Consider the following 15690-nt stretch of genomic DNA (forward strand, 5'->3'; position numbering starts at 1 on the left):
GTGGTCAGATGAACATATTGCTTAGTTTATAAAAAGCTCATATAAATACTAAGTAATACATCGAAAGACCGCGATCTTGGCATTTACAATGTCTTGTGTAAGTAGTTAGACAAAGTTTTTTATTTCCTAAGTTCTGCTGGACCAAAGAACATATAGAAAAATTTACCAATTTTGAGATACCTAGTAGACAATTTTTCAGTTCCTACATAATTTTATGTGTATGGACAAATCATACAGATTGAGTTGGCCCAAATTAAGTTCGAGACTTGTGTTACGGGATACTAACTCAATGATACTGTAAGTATTTTGAAACATATACATATATAGACAAACATCTGAGACCTAGGTCAATTTGAAAATGATCATTTTTCGATGTTGACCTGACCGGGGATCGAAGCCATCATCAGAATCATCATCCAGCAGTGGGGTTGTCGCGTTTTTGCACTTTTTCTACACCATGTTTTTATTCATTTGTATGGCAAAATATTTATGTGTTCTTTGAAAAAATAATTTCTAAATGTATAAGTAAATTGAAATGGAGTACCTACGATATTTTTCAGAATAATACACATACTTATATCGCAAAACTTTAAACAAAAAGTTTGGAGTGCTGAGACTTTTGGTGATATTAATAATTATATATTTTCGAAAACAATTAACAAATGACAATTAAAGATGACGTGGCTTGCTCCACCGACGAACACCTCTATGAAAAGAAACGATTATGTATGCTACAAAATGTCAAAAAGCAAAAGCAAGAAGGACTAAGGGGCGGCGACCGCGGCTTATGGAGGGGAAAGTGGGGAGAAGGGGAGCTTGGCCGACAGTTTCTCGCCGACTGCCGCGCCGCGAGCACGCTTTGTGATGCGCCCCGCGTGTTGACGCGACATGGCCTCGTCCACGACCAGTAACATCGTCGTCGAGTGGTTGCGATCCCTGCACTTGGGCCAGTACGCAGAAAGTTTTATAGATAATGGTTATGATGACTTGGAAATTTGTAAACAAGTCGGAGAACCCGATTTGGATGCAATTGGAGTTCTCAACCCTGCTCATCGTCAAAGACTGTTACACTCTGTCCGATCTTTGAGAGAAGAAGGTGCTGCGGCTGTCTACTTTACATTGGAAGAGGCAGCTGCAGCCAGAGATACTTGTCGATGTGAAGAAGAGACCAGGAAGGAGCAAGCTTCGGCAACCGTAGAGCCGACAAAGTACGCTGACGAATATGAAGAAGGAAAAGCTGAACTTGTGAAGATACCACGGATTCAATTGAAGCGGCTTCTTCGGGAGCGTCTCGCTCAAGATGGAATTCGTCTGAGCTTGCAGCCTTATTCAACAACGGTCAGTGCTTTTTTAGCCCGACATAGCGGGCAGTGCTTCTCGCGGTTGACACGTGATTGTGAAAGTGATGTTAAGATATTGATGAATGAACTTTGCGTGTGTCTGTGAGACGTGTCGTGACCCATAAAGAATTTGGCTCGATGCCGCGTAAGACACTGCCTGCGTGTTGTATTTATTTTGAATAAGCCTGTGTGTGGTATGGGCCGTCTTCGGGTGCCCCGAGCGTATCGCTTCTCGGGACGTGTTGCCATAAAGTTTGTTGCGTGCGTGATTTCCCCCGAGATGAGGAGTTTGCGCGCCTTCCTGTCGTGAGAAGATTGTAATCGCGTGCCTCCCGGCTCTAAATTGGGTTTTACGATAAATCGCGTAGCCTGTTTAAGCTCCCTTAGGCGTTAATTAGTAATACAAGTTGTTCTGATACGAAACAAAGATCTCAATCCCGTAAACTAATCGTAAGAGCCATTACACAACGTGAATTTAACAATAATACGGTAAATAAATTGTATTACGCCAAGACAGCGTTATGTAAGTAAACATGATTGAAGCATTACAAAATGACAAAATGTTCACGAAAACACAGATTCCAAATAGTTAATACCATTATTACTTAAATAAAAACATAAATACCTACAGATCGAGATATCAAGTAGACACAATATAGATATTGATATAGCAAGTTCAAATTAACTTAAACATGTATTCATCTATTCTATCTAGCCTATAAATTACGCGTAAGACTTTGTGACAGGAATTTCAACCATGTTAAAAATAAAGAAATCATCAGATAAGAATTCAAGAAACATTCCGAAACAATTTGTGGCGAGTGTAGTTATGCCGTATACATCACATGGGCGGAAGCGCTTTTGGTTGATATTTTAATTGAGGTGTTATTAATTATTCCGCTGGGTAGTGATTAAGAGGGCGGAATATTACGCCGAGGGCACGCCTATGAGTGTAAATTGTAACCAACTTTAGTCTGCAACTGCGTGCCATATCTTTATCAGTCAATGCCTAATTTTTCTTATCATTTAAGGAAAAAAAATTGATAAGTTAGACTTCTTTGTTTTTAGATTATTTCTTTTCATACTATGAATTTAATCTAACGTTACTTCACAATTTACAAATTCTCCACTGCAAGAAAAATGGTTGGCTAACCTGTCGCATACTCCTTGCTTTTTACTACTTTCAGGAATTCTTTGTTTCCAACGAGCATACAATGCATGGTTTCTAATAATTTCTCTTAACATGTGTGGTTGGAAAATGGCATGTTCACAATGGACAGTATAATACAATGACGCTAATGTTAAAATGTAATGGTAAATATGCCTTTTAAAAGAAAGAAATTTCTATTGTTTTCTATTGTGTTCTGTTTTAGAATAGTTACGTTGTCGTAAACACGTTAATAAAATTGATAAAATTCACAAAGTAAAATGGTTGTTTTTCAATTTCCAATACCATTACATTATACTACTATATCACTCGCATTCTAAAGCGATGAGCCTACCGTAATTACCTGGGATGATTTTTTACCGGTTTTCGGTCCCCATGTTAAAACCTGTTCATGCTCAAGTGCGCCAAGAATCCACATCGAACAGTCGTCGCTCGATGGCTCGTCGGCAAAAAAAAAGAATCTAAGAAAGCCACTGCCTGAGACATCCAACGAAGCCGAGTCGCCCTTTAATAAGACGACTAGCCAAGCTTTAGTAAATGTTTACTGTGTAAGGTTTGCGCTGGACACTTACTAAATCTGTTTATCAGGAATACAGTAAACAGTCATGCATTTGTTTATTTCGCCGGCTGCAAACATTTCATATATCAGATTGGCTATTTCACTAATGGTGACGTTAATTTTATTGATGTGGCTATTCGCATTAATTTTCCCCCTACTAATTGTCATTGAATTATTTAATTCTGCCTATCACCATGTTACACATTGTGTGGTGTGATCGATACAAACTCATATCTACCTGGGATTTCTTTCTGATCCAAGTAAACAATACCGTTAGCTACACTTTTTTGTCTGCCATTTGTAAAACGATTACCGCCGGAACTGTACACAAAAGCTCTGACAAATTTCGTCGGAGTATCGATATCGTAGTTCCGACTAATAGGCCAATATTTATGTTTTGTTGTCGCCCATTGTGCGTGCAACATCCGCTTTCTGCCGGAGCAGACCGAAATAAATGCCAATAATTTATAAAGGATCTATGATACGGAGGTCATGGCCATGATACGTCTAATATAACAAAGCAGACAATTTCCTTTCAAAATGCGTAACTGATCTATGTAATATCTATCTTGCTTGGGGAACCCATAATGATCCATCAGTTCTCCATATTGCTAATTTTATTAGAGGGGTGGCAAGCAGCAGCGGATATAACGGATTAAATCGACATTAGCGCCTTTTAAAGGATTAGGAACGATTTTAATGAGTGAAAATCATACTTGTAAAATGTGGATTTCAAACCTAATAAATATACAGCGTATATACATTATATTTAAGATTGATGTTAATGTTTGAATAGCTACAATTTTCTCAAAATATTTCAATGAATATTCTGAGATGTCAATCGTAAAATTAAATTAAACTTCAATTTTCATCGTTTCATCATCTCTATTTTACACCAGATAGCTTAGGCATGTGTTTTATTTCCATATTTTCAATTACTTCGATTAATCATGCCAAATTGTCTATTTTGTATTCAGCACGCACTTGGATTTGGATCCCACATTCGCGTAATATTTGTTTTAATTAAAATTATTTCTATACAAAAGTCTTGTTTGCTCTGTAACAGGGTTTAATATTAGCTTGGGTGGGTTTTTCTCTACCTATTCCCTTGTTACAATGAGCGTGTGTGAAGTCACGGCAATGTGGCCCTAAGGTCTTTGGGTATTCGTTGGTTGCTTTACGTTTTATGAGCGCGTGGTAATTTTATCATGTAATATAAGTTGCCTGTACTATTCATAATGTTTTACTGGAAGATAACATTTTACGGAACGGCATAAAAATTCTTTTGTTAATTTATTTATACTGCGGCTGGTTGATAGGTGTAAGTAATAGTCGAGTTCTATTGTTAGGAACGAAACAAATACTCGTCTTATTCATAAAAAGTTTAACATTACTTTTAACATTATTTTTGTTGAAAATATTACCATATTTTATTCTTCATATCTTATTCCTATATTAATTCCTCAATATTTATATTCCATAACTACACAAACGAAAAAACATTTTTCAACTAAAAACATTTTTTATCCGTCTATAGAACGAAAAATCATTTACCATCCAAAATTTGTTGAAATTATTTTTAATTTCAAAATTCATAACAAGAGTTTTGAATATAAAAAATACATTTTGTGATACAGTTAAACATTAAAATGTTAATATTGGCAATGTAAATGCTGTCAGTGGGCTGGCTTGGGAGTAATTGAGTAATTTAATTGCAATAAACAGGTCGTTGCTTGGGACAAAATTTTGCATACATGGAAACTTTGCCCGCTGGCTAATGAAGACTAATTAACGGACCCGTTCGTTAAAGTTACTTAAAATGGTAATATCCCATTTTGACTTTCAGTTTGTTTTTGGTATTACAAAAGTTATGTATAACAACAGTCAGGTTATAATTAGATGTTCAAAATACTTGCTATATTGAATTCATTGATCTGAAAATCTGTTGTAATCAATATGTATAAAATAATTTTAGGTATAGTTAATTGACAGACTACTCACATTTGAAACTACTAGGCGTAAACTAGGCGCTTTGGATCTGTTAGGAGAATATGATATCCCGAAACGGAAAAAAACATTTTTACATGAATATTATAAATTTAGACTTGTTTATGAAATAATTTTTAACTAGAAATCTATCAAGATATAATTCAGCAGTTGTATTATCTGCCTACGCAATCTGCCAGATACGCTACTAACTTGACATTCCTCTACACCCCACCTACACTTTCAAATAAAAACATCCGTTTGGCCACTGTTGAGTTTTCTTCTTCATTGTCAATCTTATCTTAATATATGAACATAATACAGGTAGTAGGTTCAAAGTTATGTATTGACTGGTGGTGGCATTTGACCATGCTGCTTTCAGCTTTGCTTTTTATTCATCTTACTCAATACGAATAATCTCACACTTCTCAGATTTTGCACTTTATTTTTTGGTTTTATTATTAGGTCACGTTTCTTTTTAGGTCTTCCTTTTTTAATTCGGTTAACATCATATGTACAACACCATCCATTATAATAATCACTTCAATTTGGCATTTGAATTTGTAAGAAGCTTTAAATCAAATGTAATAATAAATATCATGCTGATTTTTTCATCTATCATTGCTCTAGTGTTTGTTCCAAACCTCAGTATTATACTAGTCAAAACATGATCTTCGACAAAACCGATTCCTTTAGCGAAACTAGTTAAAGTATTTCCGCAAATCCTTGCTTGACCTTATAATCTTCAATGCTAATCTTCTTGAGTGAGGGCAAAGCCGCAGTTTGCCAACTAGGTCGGAGATGTATGTCTAGAACAAACACAACTAGAACTGCCTCGGTTCGTCTTTCACCTGCTGAACTTTGATTTGTTAGTATTTCTGCACTCCTGGCAGTTAGCTATCGTCAGCGGCTGTGACTTTCAAATCAGGTCGAAAATACAATATTGTGTTACGGGAAACGGGATAGCTTGTTCTACTAATGGATATGTTCAAATCTTAAAAATGTCTACAGATAAAATAAAACATACTCTTCGATTAGTACAGATTGGGACATTAATATTCGTACTTAATTTTACGTTGTTATAATAATTTCTATAGAATATAAATTACCAAAACCCTCCTGCCTCACGTAATACATACGTAATAAAACACAATTTGAAATCACACCCACCACACCACATAACACCACAACACATACACCACATAATATATTTTTTATAAAAAATTTAATTTTCTATTTTCTTTCTGATTCAAAAAAAAATATAAATCCAACTTTTTCCCGTCAACAACTAAAAATCGGTGCTTTAATTTTTCAGCTACTGTCAAATTCAGCTCATTCTTTTGTATAAATTAATTGAATAAAAATGAGGGTTCTTTTCTTCACCTTCGCCCACAGATGTGAAGAACAATGACCTCTGCCTTATTTTTTTATATGCTAACTTTAATATTCTTCTTAGAAATTATTCTTTTCAAATACCGTTTTTGTAAAAAATGTAACGGTTCAGTTGTTTGAAATAAAAGCGTGGTTTTATGATCAGTTTTCAAAGCAATTTTAACAGGTTAAAAATAAAGATAAACGTTGAAAGTACATACTGATATTTAATGAAATACGTTTTAAACTATTTTATTGTAAATATCGTGAGAAATTCTTGATCGATTTTTAGGTAACGCATGATTTGCAAGTTTTGAATATTTTTTGTATCTTAAAGGTTTAACATTAATAAAGCCCACTTTAATTCACATAAATATTTGTTTATAGCACGGTACTAACGCAGTCTGTCACCAATATTTCAATCTCAGATGTTCCTCAAACACTCATAGCTGTATTTATTTATAAGAGTTCTCGATCAGTCACAAGATGTTCTTGGAATAAACTGTTACTCCCTTTGTTTTGGCTTCTTAGCTTTCTACTGTCTGTTAGTTTGTACAATGCAAATAGACTGAACTATTCAGTAAATATTGACCATTTTCATTGTACAGTAACTAATTAGATGTGCGTGACGTGAAAAATTAAAAATTATTACAATAAAGAGAATGATGGATAAAGGCAGACAAATTACTAGGTACTTATTACATTTTAAATTAGAAACGAAACATAAAAATGTATTTTTTACAATGTCATTTCACGATTCTAGAACAGCTTTATATATTGGGTTTTATTTTGACATGCTTCTGTTTTTTTATTTATTACGTAGCCCTAAAATGTATCGGATATTATGAGCTATACGACCATGTACCTGTCAATCACTCGTTATGTACATAGACATAATATCGCTTATCTAGTTCGAACCTTCTGTCGCACATTTGGTGTCACCGATAATGATTATTATGATAATGATAACGCAACTGTAAAATATTCGGGTCCCCTTAACTCGGTGTCCTCATTAAGCCACGGAGTGCTGTACAACGCGATGCGTTATTCTCTGTATATGAAAGGTTAATATTATAATGTATCTTAGAGAATCCATGTGAAAGCGCTAGACACGGATGATCCTTCCAATAAACTGTTTCGGCATCACCAAAGACCACACGTAAATTCTTTATAGACAACGTCTAAAGTTTGATATTGTAGCATAGCATAGCGTGTCGCGCCACCTTGTCGCATTGGTAGCTCAGTTAAGACGTCGGGTTACGTAGCTTATCTGAAATTAAAATAGTAATGCGGGCTTTATCTAAACCTAAATTTAACGATTGCGGTAATAAAGTCTTCCTAATTAAATACGTATCTATTTTCTCTTGCGAAGATTAAATTAACTTTTTGATTAAATCACGATTGATCAATAATTTATTGCGAGAATAATTCTTTATTACACTTCTAATTCATTCATAACTGAATCCAAAAGAATGTGAATAAATATTTATTTTAATATGAATGTCGAAAAAAGGCAGATTTGATTTATGATTTGTATAAAAATTTTCTAATATGACTTAACTATTATTTTTTAAACTATTATTTTTTATACACAAAGGCTCAACCAATCATTTTTACACGTCGATTATTTTTTTAAATATATTATAACTAATGCCGCACACCGAAAAATGTAGCTGATTGTAAAAAGTTTACTGAAACGCTTCGTGGGCCGGTACAAATTTTTAACAATAGCAAAATAAGCGCGCCGGATTTTTTTTCATTTGCACACCGTTTCACACTTCATGTTGGCTTTAAATTTTAGCTCTGTTATACTGGCCGACGATCAAACAGCGGGTGAACTGGCACAATAGTTGGCTATTTGCAAGACAAATTTGTCATATCAGAGGAATGATCTGCATTATTTCAACCTTATTCAAATACATTTTAATTTTAGGCGACATATGTGGCTTTTGGACTACATGGAGTTTCTCTTTGACTACATTGATCTCTGTTTTCGGTCAGGTCAAGAAGAAACATTTTCTGGAAGAAAAATTTTTTTTGGAAACATATTACATAACATGTAGGTAAATTATTAATTGATGCACAAAAATAAAGTGAGTCCTATCAATGAATATACATTATTTATTTGTCTGGTTCAAAGGCATCATAATAGAAATAGCCATCGATCGTTTATGTAATTAATTATATATATACCATGGGACACCATATATATATATATATATATATATATATATATATATATATATATATATATGGTGTCCCGGGTCATGATGAAAAATGATCTTTTTCTGATTGATCCGGGTCTTGGATGTTTATCTATATATGTATTTGTTATAAAATATAGTATCGTTGAGTTGGTATCCCATGGTATATATATATATATATATATATATATATACCATGGCATCATAATAGAAATAGCCATCGATCGTTTATGTAATTAATTATATATATACCATGGGACACCATATATATATATATATATATATATATATACCATGGGATACCAACTCAACGATACTATATTTTATAACAAATACATATATAGATAAACATCCAAGACCCGGATCAATCAGAAAAAGATCATTTTTCATCATGACCCGACCGGGGATCGAACCCAGGACCTTTCGGTTCAGTGGCTAGAAGAGGTCGAGGTCGTCAAATTGACATAATGTTAACTATGAAAGAAAGATTGATAATTTGTTAACGTGACAAAATTAGACTATTATTAAATAAACTACCTACCTAACATTGGAAATGGGTTGATGTGATTGAACTTTATGTTATGTTTATGAAACAGTACATCTACATATAGAAAATAATATTCTTTGCTGTACTTCTAACTTTACTTATACGTAAGCGAAATTTCAAGAAGATTGGTTTAGTTAAAACAGCAGCGTGAAAAGTTACCACACTCATTAGTTTTCGAATTAATATTAGACAGGCTTAACAAATAATTTTAGTCACCTTCATATTTAATTGTAATAAGTAATCATGTTCGCTTTGCAAATGCACTATATCCAGAGCAAGCTCTGACAAGTTTCCCTCGAATACCCTCAGATCGTAGTTACATATCGTCCCTGATCTTCGGCCTTCCTCATCCTTCTCTTTCAGTAGGCATACAAACATTGTTACAGCAATACGGTATTTACAAAAATGTCGGTTAAATTTCCTTCAGTGCTTATTACAAAGAAAGCATTGATTGTTTCGAAGAACAGGTTGGATTTTATTACTGTAACATGATATTTTCTAAAGCTGAGGAAAATCTATTGAATTTTAAGCAATGTGGGCTTGATGTCGTTTGATCTAATATATTATTGTACGAATATATACTGATATATTATTTATATGTAAATATGGCAGCAACTTCAAATGATAAGATTGTCGATATTATTTTAATTTCTAATAAGACGACAATGAAAGTAAAAAGTCGTTATGAGATTTCAAGTCTACACGGAATATAGGTACTTATATATAGGTCGATCACAGGTTAACATTAGAGAACTGGAAATGGAAATTGCCAATAAATATCAGAAAGCAATAACAAATATTAGGGTTGTGTTTTGAAACTTACTGCCTTGAAGTGGTCTAGTACACTGGATCTTTATAATAGAATCAAGCTGACATATAAGAGTTCAAAAACAAATTACACGGCACCTTCAAAAAATGATCTTACTGATGACATAAGCTCTAATTAAAAACGGGTACTAGACCAGTAAAACGCTCAAAACCCATTCTAAATTCAGCTATTTTAACATTTAGCGCGTTATTCCCATTATATCACGGTTAAAATGAGCTGGAATCTAATGTTATTATTTTCATATTATCCCATGATCGGTTCAGGCCACTGCATCAATTTGGTCTCGCAATCTGTAAATAATAACAGCCTACACTGGAACAGTGATTGCGGCCTCCCGGATCATTATAAAGTCGTATAAAAACTTATTTTTGAACGATATAGGTACCTGAGCAAGTAAAAAATTTAAAACCTTTTAATATTTTGTTTCTTACTGAGCTCTATTAAAAGACAATATGCAAAGATAATGATGACAAAAATAGTATTTAAAAATGATTGATAATAGTTGAGAAATAGTAAAACCTAAACGGTTTCCAAGTAAAATCCATCGAGTACATATAAGCCAGCGTGTGCAAAATTGTATGTGAGCCTTCTCAATTACGACGCTTGGTTTTAGTAACAATCTAATTGTGTTGGGTAACTTAATATGGGAAACTATGAGGAGATTTACCTCCAAAGGTTAAACTGCTCAGTCTCGTGTTACGTCCGTATGAATGGGACAATAAAGCGTCTAAGTTAATAGCATGCGTGGGCAGGCTACGCACGGACGGGCAGGTTTTTTATGTATATCCATCAAGCGAGGCGCCGTTTTCCCAACTCCTTTCTCAGCGGGTATCAACGGGTACAGGCACGTACACTCATGATTCATTTAATTTATTATACACCTGTAAATTGTCCTCTCCTTTGCTTTACCAGGTCTTTGGAACATTCAATTTGTTTATCGGTTTTCTTTTGTCTGATAAGAGTTTTATCGTTGGGCATGTCATTTTGTTTTGTCTTCAGAATTTATTTTTTTAGTTACATTTCTTCTCATAAAATTTTTAATGTCTCGTTTTGTATTGCTTTATATGGTATTAATTGTACAATATTAAATATGATGTACGTTTTATTTTTATGACAAGATTTATGTTTGCGTTACTTCATAATATTTTATTTACTTCTAACTCCGCATTAAGCAATAATCGTTTGATAAGCTTCCATATCAACTAATATTATCTTCATTGTGACTCACTCTCTACTGACGCATCCAATAAAGTGAGTAATTCTATGGCAGGGAATATTGTGTCATTTCTGGGAGACTGTGAGCCAGGGACTCTCAGAACAATGCATTCCGGGTTGTTCGACCAACAAAAAGCTCAACAGCCATCGTTTTTTGTCGCAACCCTCGCTAAATTAAACAGAGAAGCTGATTTTATTTTATGTTTCCTCGGTTTTGTTTTTGTAACAACTTCGTTGCCAAATATTCTTATCACACTTAACAAAAATATAGACATTTCATAAACAGCATATTTTAGAATTCGCTCTGTCACATTACCGTCAGTAAGAAGTAAATAATTCTTTAACATAGTTATGCTCGACTCTAATCGTGGTAACTTGACTAAATATTTTGTCGCGTGCAGAACAAGTTTACAAGGCATATTTGAATAAAAGAAACGAATTACTGTACAAGTTAAAGAAAAAGCAAAGAACAACGATTCAATAAAAAACAGGTCAAGCGAGGGTTACCGTTTATTTATCACAAAATCATTTAGGTTTTTTTATTTGTCGGATTCAGAGAAACAGTGTAAACCTTCTTGATTTATGCTTTGTTTTATGTCAATTCTTCGAAGCCCTATATTTATTTGTATTTTTATATCGTTATCGACGAAATGTGGTTAAATTCCATTGAGTTAAGCTCAGATTTCAATTTGTTAGGTGGACAAACAATTGAGCAAATCTGCAAACGTTTGGGCCAAGTGGTTTGCCCACTTGTACGGTAATGGTTGTTTGTTCTCCATTACCGGGATAGTACAAGCTCGGCCCAATGTAGTCCAGTTGACCCTCCGGTTCGATTAACATTCTTCCGTATGACCGCTCGGGGACCGAACCAATCTGTTCAACGACGATCTACTGACACGTTTTTATAGGCAATCTTCTTTTGCGTATTATATTTTTAGTGAAAAACATTCTACGCCTTTGATATTCAAAGACGGAGCAGCTATTTATTTTGAGCATTTTGAACAATTTCATTGGTAAAGTTACTTAGTAATTAATCGTTATAAAGTTTTAAAACGATAAAGAGAATGAAAAGAAACTTTTGAGAGCGAGGCAAAACCAATTGATAAAAGAGTAATCTCACATGAGTCAATACTTCTGTCAAACTGCTTATACCACGTACCTCGCTTACTTAACAACAGCTTACTTATACTAAAGTTTAAAGTTTTGTGAGTGAAATTCAGCCAATATCATGAAAGTTTTTAGTGCTATTCTCATATTCATTTAGTTTTGGTAATATATGAGCATCCCGATCAGTTAATTCTTATTCAGTTAATTCAACTAAAACTTAAATAAAATAAATATTATATTGCAAACTACAGCGCGTTCCGAATTTACCGTCATTTTGAGAATTCAAAGGATGGAGACTGAAAATTAATCAGTCCTCGGAAATTGTAACAAACTTAGAAATTTCTCATTTCCTTCAATTTTTGAGATTAAATTGTTTATAATCTGTACCCGTGATGGGTTTGAATAACTGGCGATTTACATGATGTGAATAGATAATTACTTTGAATGGTTGACCATATTTCATGATAAAATACGTGCATTGATAAATTAAATTGAGTACTTCGATAAAAAAGAACCAGATGGTTGCTGAATAATTCAACGTAATAACAAATGGTTATCCTTTTTTAAACTTGTGTATTACATAAAATATAATGTTGATATACGCGAATATAGTACTCCGATGAAAAACCTGCATGCTAATTTGCCAAAAAGTACACTTAATTCTCCACCTTAATCCAAACCCAAAATGTCCTGTCCGGCTTATACGAGCGGACAGTGCAGCAAGTGCAGCATTTACCTGTGACCGTACATCGTCCTAATCCAGCAGTAACAGTTGAACAACAAAACTCATTACTTGGCGCTATTCGTGGCCGTGCTACCTGCCAAGCTTCGGGTGTGGCTTAGGTGGAGCGCAAATGCGGATACATACTGCTGTGATAGCTGCATGTGTTTTACATATGATAATCTATTATAGGTACAACGTGCACTGTTTTTGCTATAAATTAATATATTTCTCTTGATAATTTTCAATCCTATTATCAAGTTAGTTATCAAAATAGGATTTCCACGCAGATAGATTTTGTGCTAATTTTAATTATACAAGAAAGCTCATACTAATTACAACTAGATTGTTAGTTATTATTGTTGGTTTAGAATTTAATATTGTATACTAATAAAAGTTTAGTATAAATAATCTACACATAAATAATTTTTAATCCAGCCCTTCATTAAGCTGTAACCTTCGATATCTTCACATTCTCTTTATATCCTTCATATTTCAAGTTTAATATCGAAAGTTTATCACTTGTGCCAACTCGTTACTTGGCTTAGGAGATTAGCAAATGGGGCCAACTTGTTCGGTTTACTGTAAGGATAAGCTAGGCTACTAAAGCTTGGAGAACTTTGCCACTACATTGAGCTTGGGATTTTTAATTATGTCATTAAAACAGACGAGCGTGCGTGCAACTGATTAACCGGTACGCCGCTAAAGGCACGTTTTGTTGGAATTTATAAGGTTTTGGGGCAAAGCGGATTATTATGACGCAAGGGTCGAGCAGGCAACCGAACGCGATAATTTACTTAGCGTATACAAAGATGTAGGGTGGTACATTTAGCCTTATATGTTACCTTTTATTTGATGCTTTCTCGGGGCAATCAATAGAAGGTTATTTGATGTTAACATTATTATGTCGATTAAATTAGTGATAAATTATATTAATTAAAACAAGTTTTGCGCTAAACTTTGTCCAGGGATTCGCGTAAAAAAATTACAACGTGTCACGTGTCGCGTGTGCTAATGATTAAAAATCTCGTGAGTCTCAAATATAGCAAAGCAAAGGCACGCTTCGCAAGATACAATATTATGTTTATTGTTATTATGAACTAATAACGAACTATGAATATATGTCTTAAGCATTATATAATTTTTAACTACTGTGAATAAGATTATACCGTGATTTCATCCTTACTTTGGACATTTCGCGCTCCAATTAAAATATCGATCAACGTCAATCTGTTAAAACCTGTCTAAAATCAATTAGAAGTGGTTTACAAAGACTTAACGCCGATTACTTATCGGAAGATCGGATTATAAATTTGAGTTTTTATGACCCAATTAAGTGCCGAACTTTAATGTAAGATCCTTTATCGAATGTACTGTAATTGCTCTTAAATTTAAGTTACAGTAATAAATAATTTATGCATGAATATTTCAATAAAAATGTTTTAAAAACAATCAATTAAATATGATTTTCTTTAATTTATATACATTTAATAATTATGAGTAGGTGACACAGTTATAAGGTAAAATATAGAAAAATATAGAACTGTGTCACAAAAGCAAATTTCATTTTCTCATGTTAACAAGTCTAGACATTTTTAGAGATTCTTGCTACGGTAGAGTTGATCTCATGAATAATATAATTAAAGCCATTTTTGTGTCACAAAAATGGCTTTAATTATCAACAAATTGAGGTGGAGTTAGTAATAAGCATGTGCACATGAGTAAATTTGAATCCAGGATATAAAAATTATTAACAAACATGGTTGCACAGCACAGGCTGCCAGGTGAAGTATGCACACCTGCTGCATTTATATGCGCCTTTGCGAAACTTAATATGTACACTTTTAGAGTTCTCTTGTTAAGGCATGGTGACTACAAATTTATTATGTTTAATTATAAACTTAAATAATCCACTAATATTCGAAAAAAATCGCATGTTTGAAAAGGTTGTGGTCCAGTTGTGAAGTTAGATGAAATCTTGGATTGAAAGGTTCTAGGTGCAAATCCTACTCGTACATGATTGTGTTTATCACTCTAGTTCATGTACCTATAAAAAATTTCACTAACTTACCCACTTTGACCTTCAGGGGAAGGTGAGGAAAAACGAACTAGGAAAACTTACTAATTTCTGTGTGAATACTTGCCACTAATTGTTTTGTTTGTAGGCAGTCGTAAATATCATATTAGATACCTTTAAACGACATGAATAAAATTTGACATAAAGTTTGCTAACAAGTAACACTCGAGAAAAAGTAATTACTTCAGCAGCTGTGTCCAGCATTTTAAATGCAATTTTCTTGAATTAAGTATTTTTATCAGAAATATCAAATTGTAGTTCTTATACTTAGGTACGGAACCTGTAAAGTTCGGCAAATTAGTCCTTTATTTTTATATTGCAACCTGAAACCCCTTCGAAGGACAGATGAGCCACTTAACGCACGCTCTATTGAACTTTCGCAGGGTTGTTCTCCAAAGAATATAAATATAAAAGAAATTCCACTCTGTCTCCATACTAAACCCTTCATCGATCTATTGAAAGGGTTAAATAGCCATTCAATCCTGACGGTTCCTATTCTCAGGTCCTTGAATTCGTAATTTTTAAAGTGGCTACAATGGGATGTACTTACATTATAAATGGGTACA

At 33.7% G+C, this 15690-nt stretch overlaps 1 protein-coding gene across 5 annotated transcripts in view; it reads left to right on the top strand.

The window, feature by feature from the left end:
* The first annotated feature begins 834 nt into the window (after positions 1–834).
* Positions 835–15690, top strand: part of LOC128671271 (uncharacterized) — an 87966-nt gene continuing 73110 nt past the window's right edge. For all 5 annotated transcript variants that reach the window (XM_053747612.2, XM_053747614.2, XM_053747615.2 and 2 more), the window contains exon 1: positions 835–1338. In XM_053747612.2, the coding sequence (XP_053603587.1) occupies positions 889–1338 (450 nt within the window). In that variant the 5' untranslated portion in view covers positions 835–888. The remainder of the gene's footprint in view (positions 1339–15690) is intronic.

The sequence above is a fragment of the Plodia interpunctella genome, chromosome 7 (assembly GCF_027563975.2).
Source record: "Plodia interpunctella isolate USDA-ARS_2022_Savannah chromosome 7, ilPloInte3.2, whole genome shotgun sequence".
Taxonomy (NCBI): domain Eukaryota; kingdom Metazoa; phylum Arthropoda; class Insecta; order Lepidoptera; family Pyralidae; genus Plodia; species Plodia interpunctella.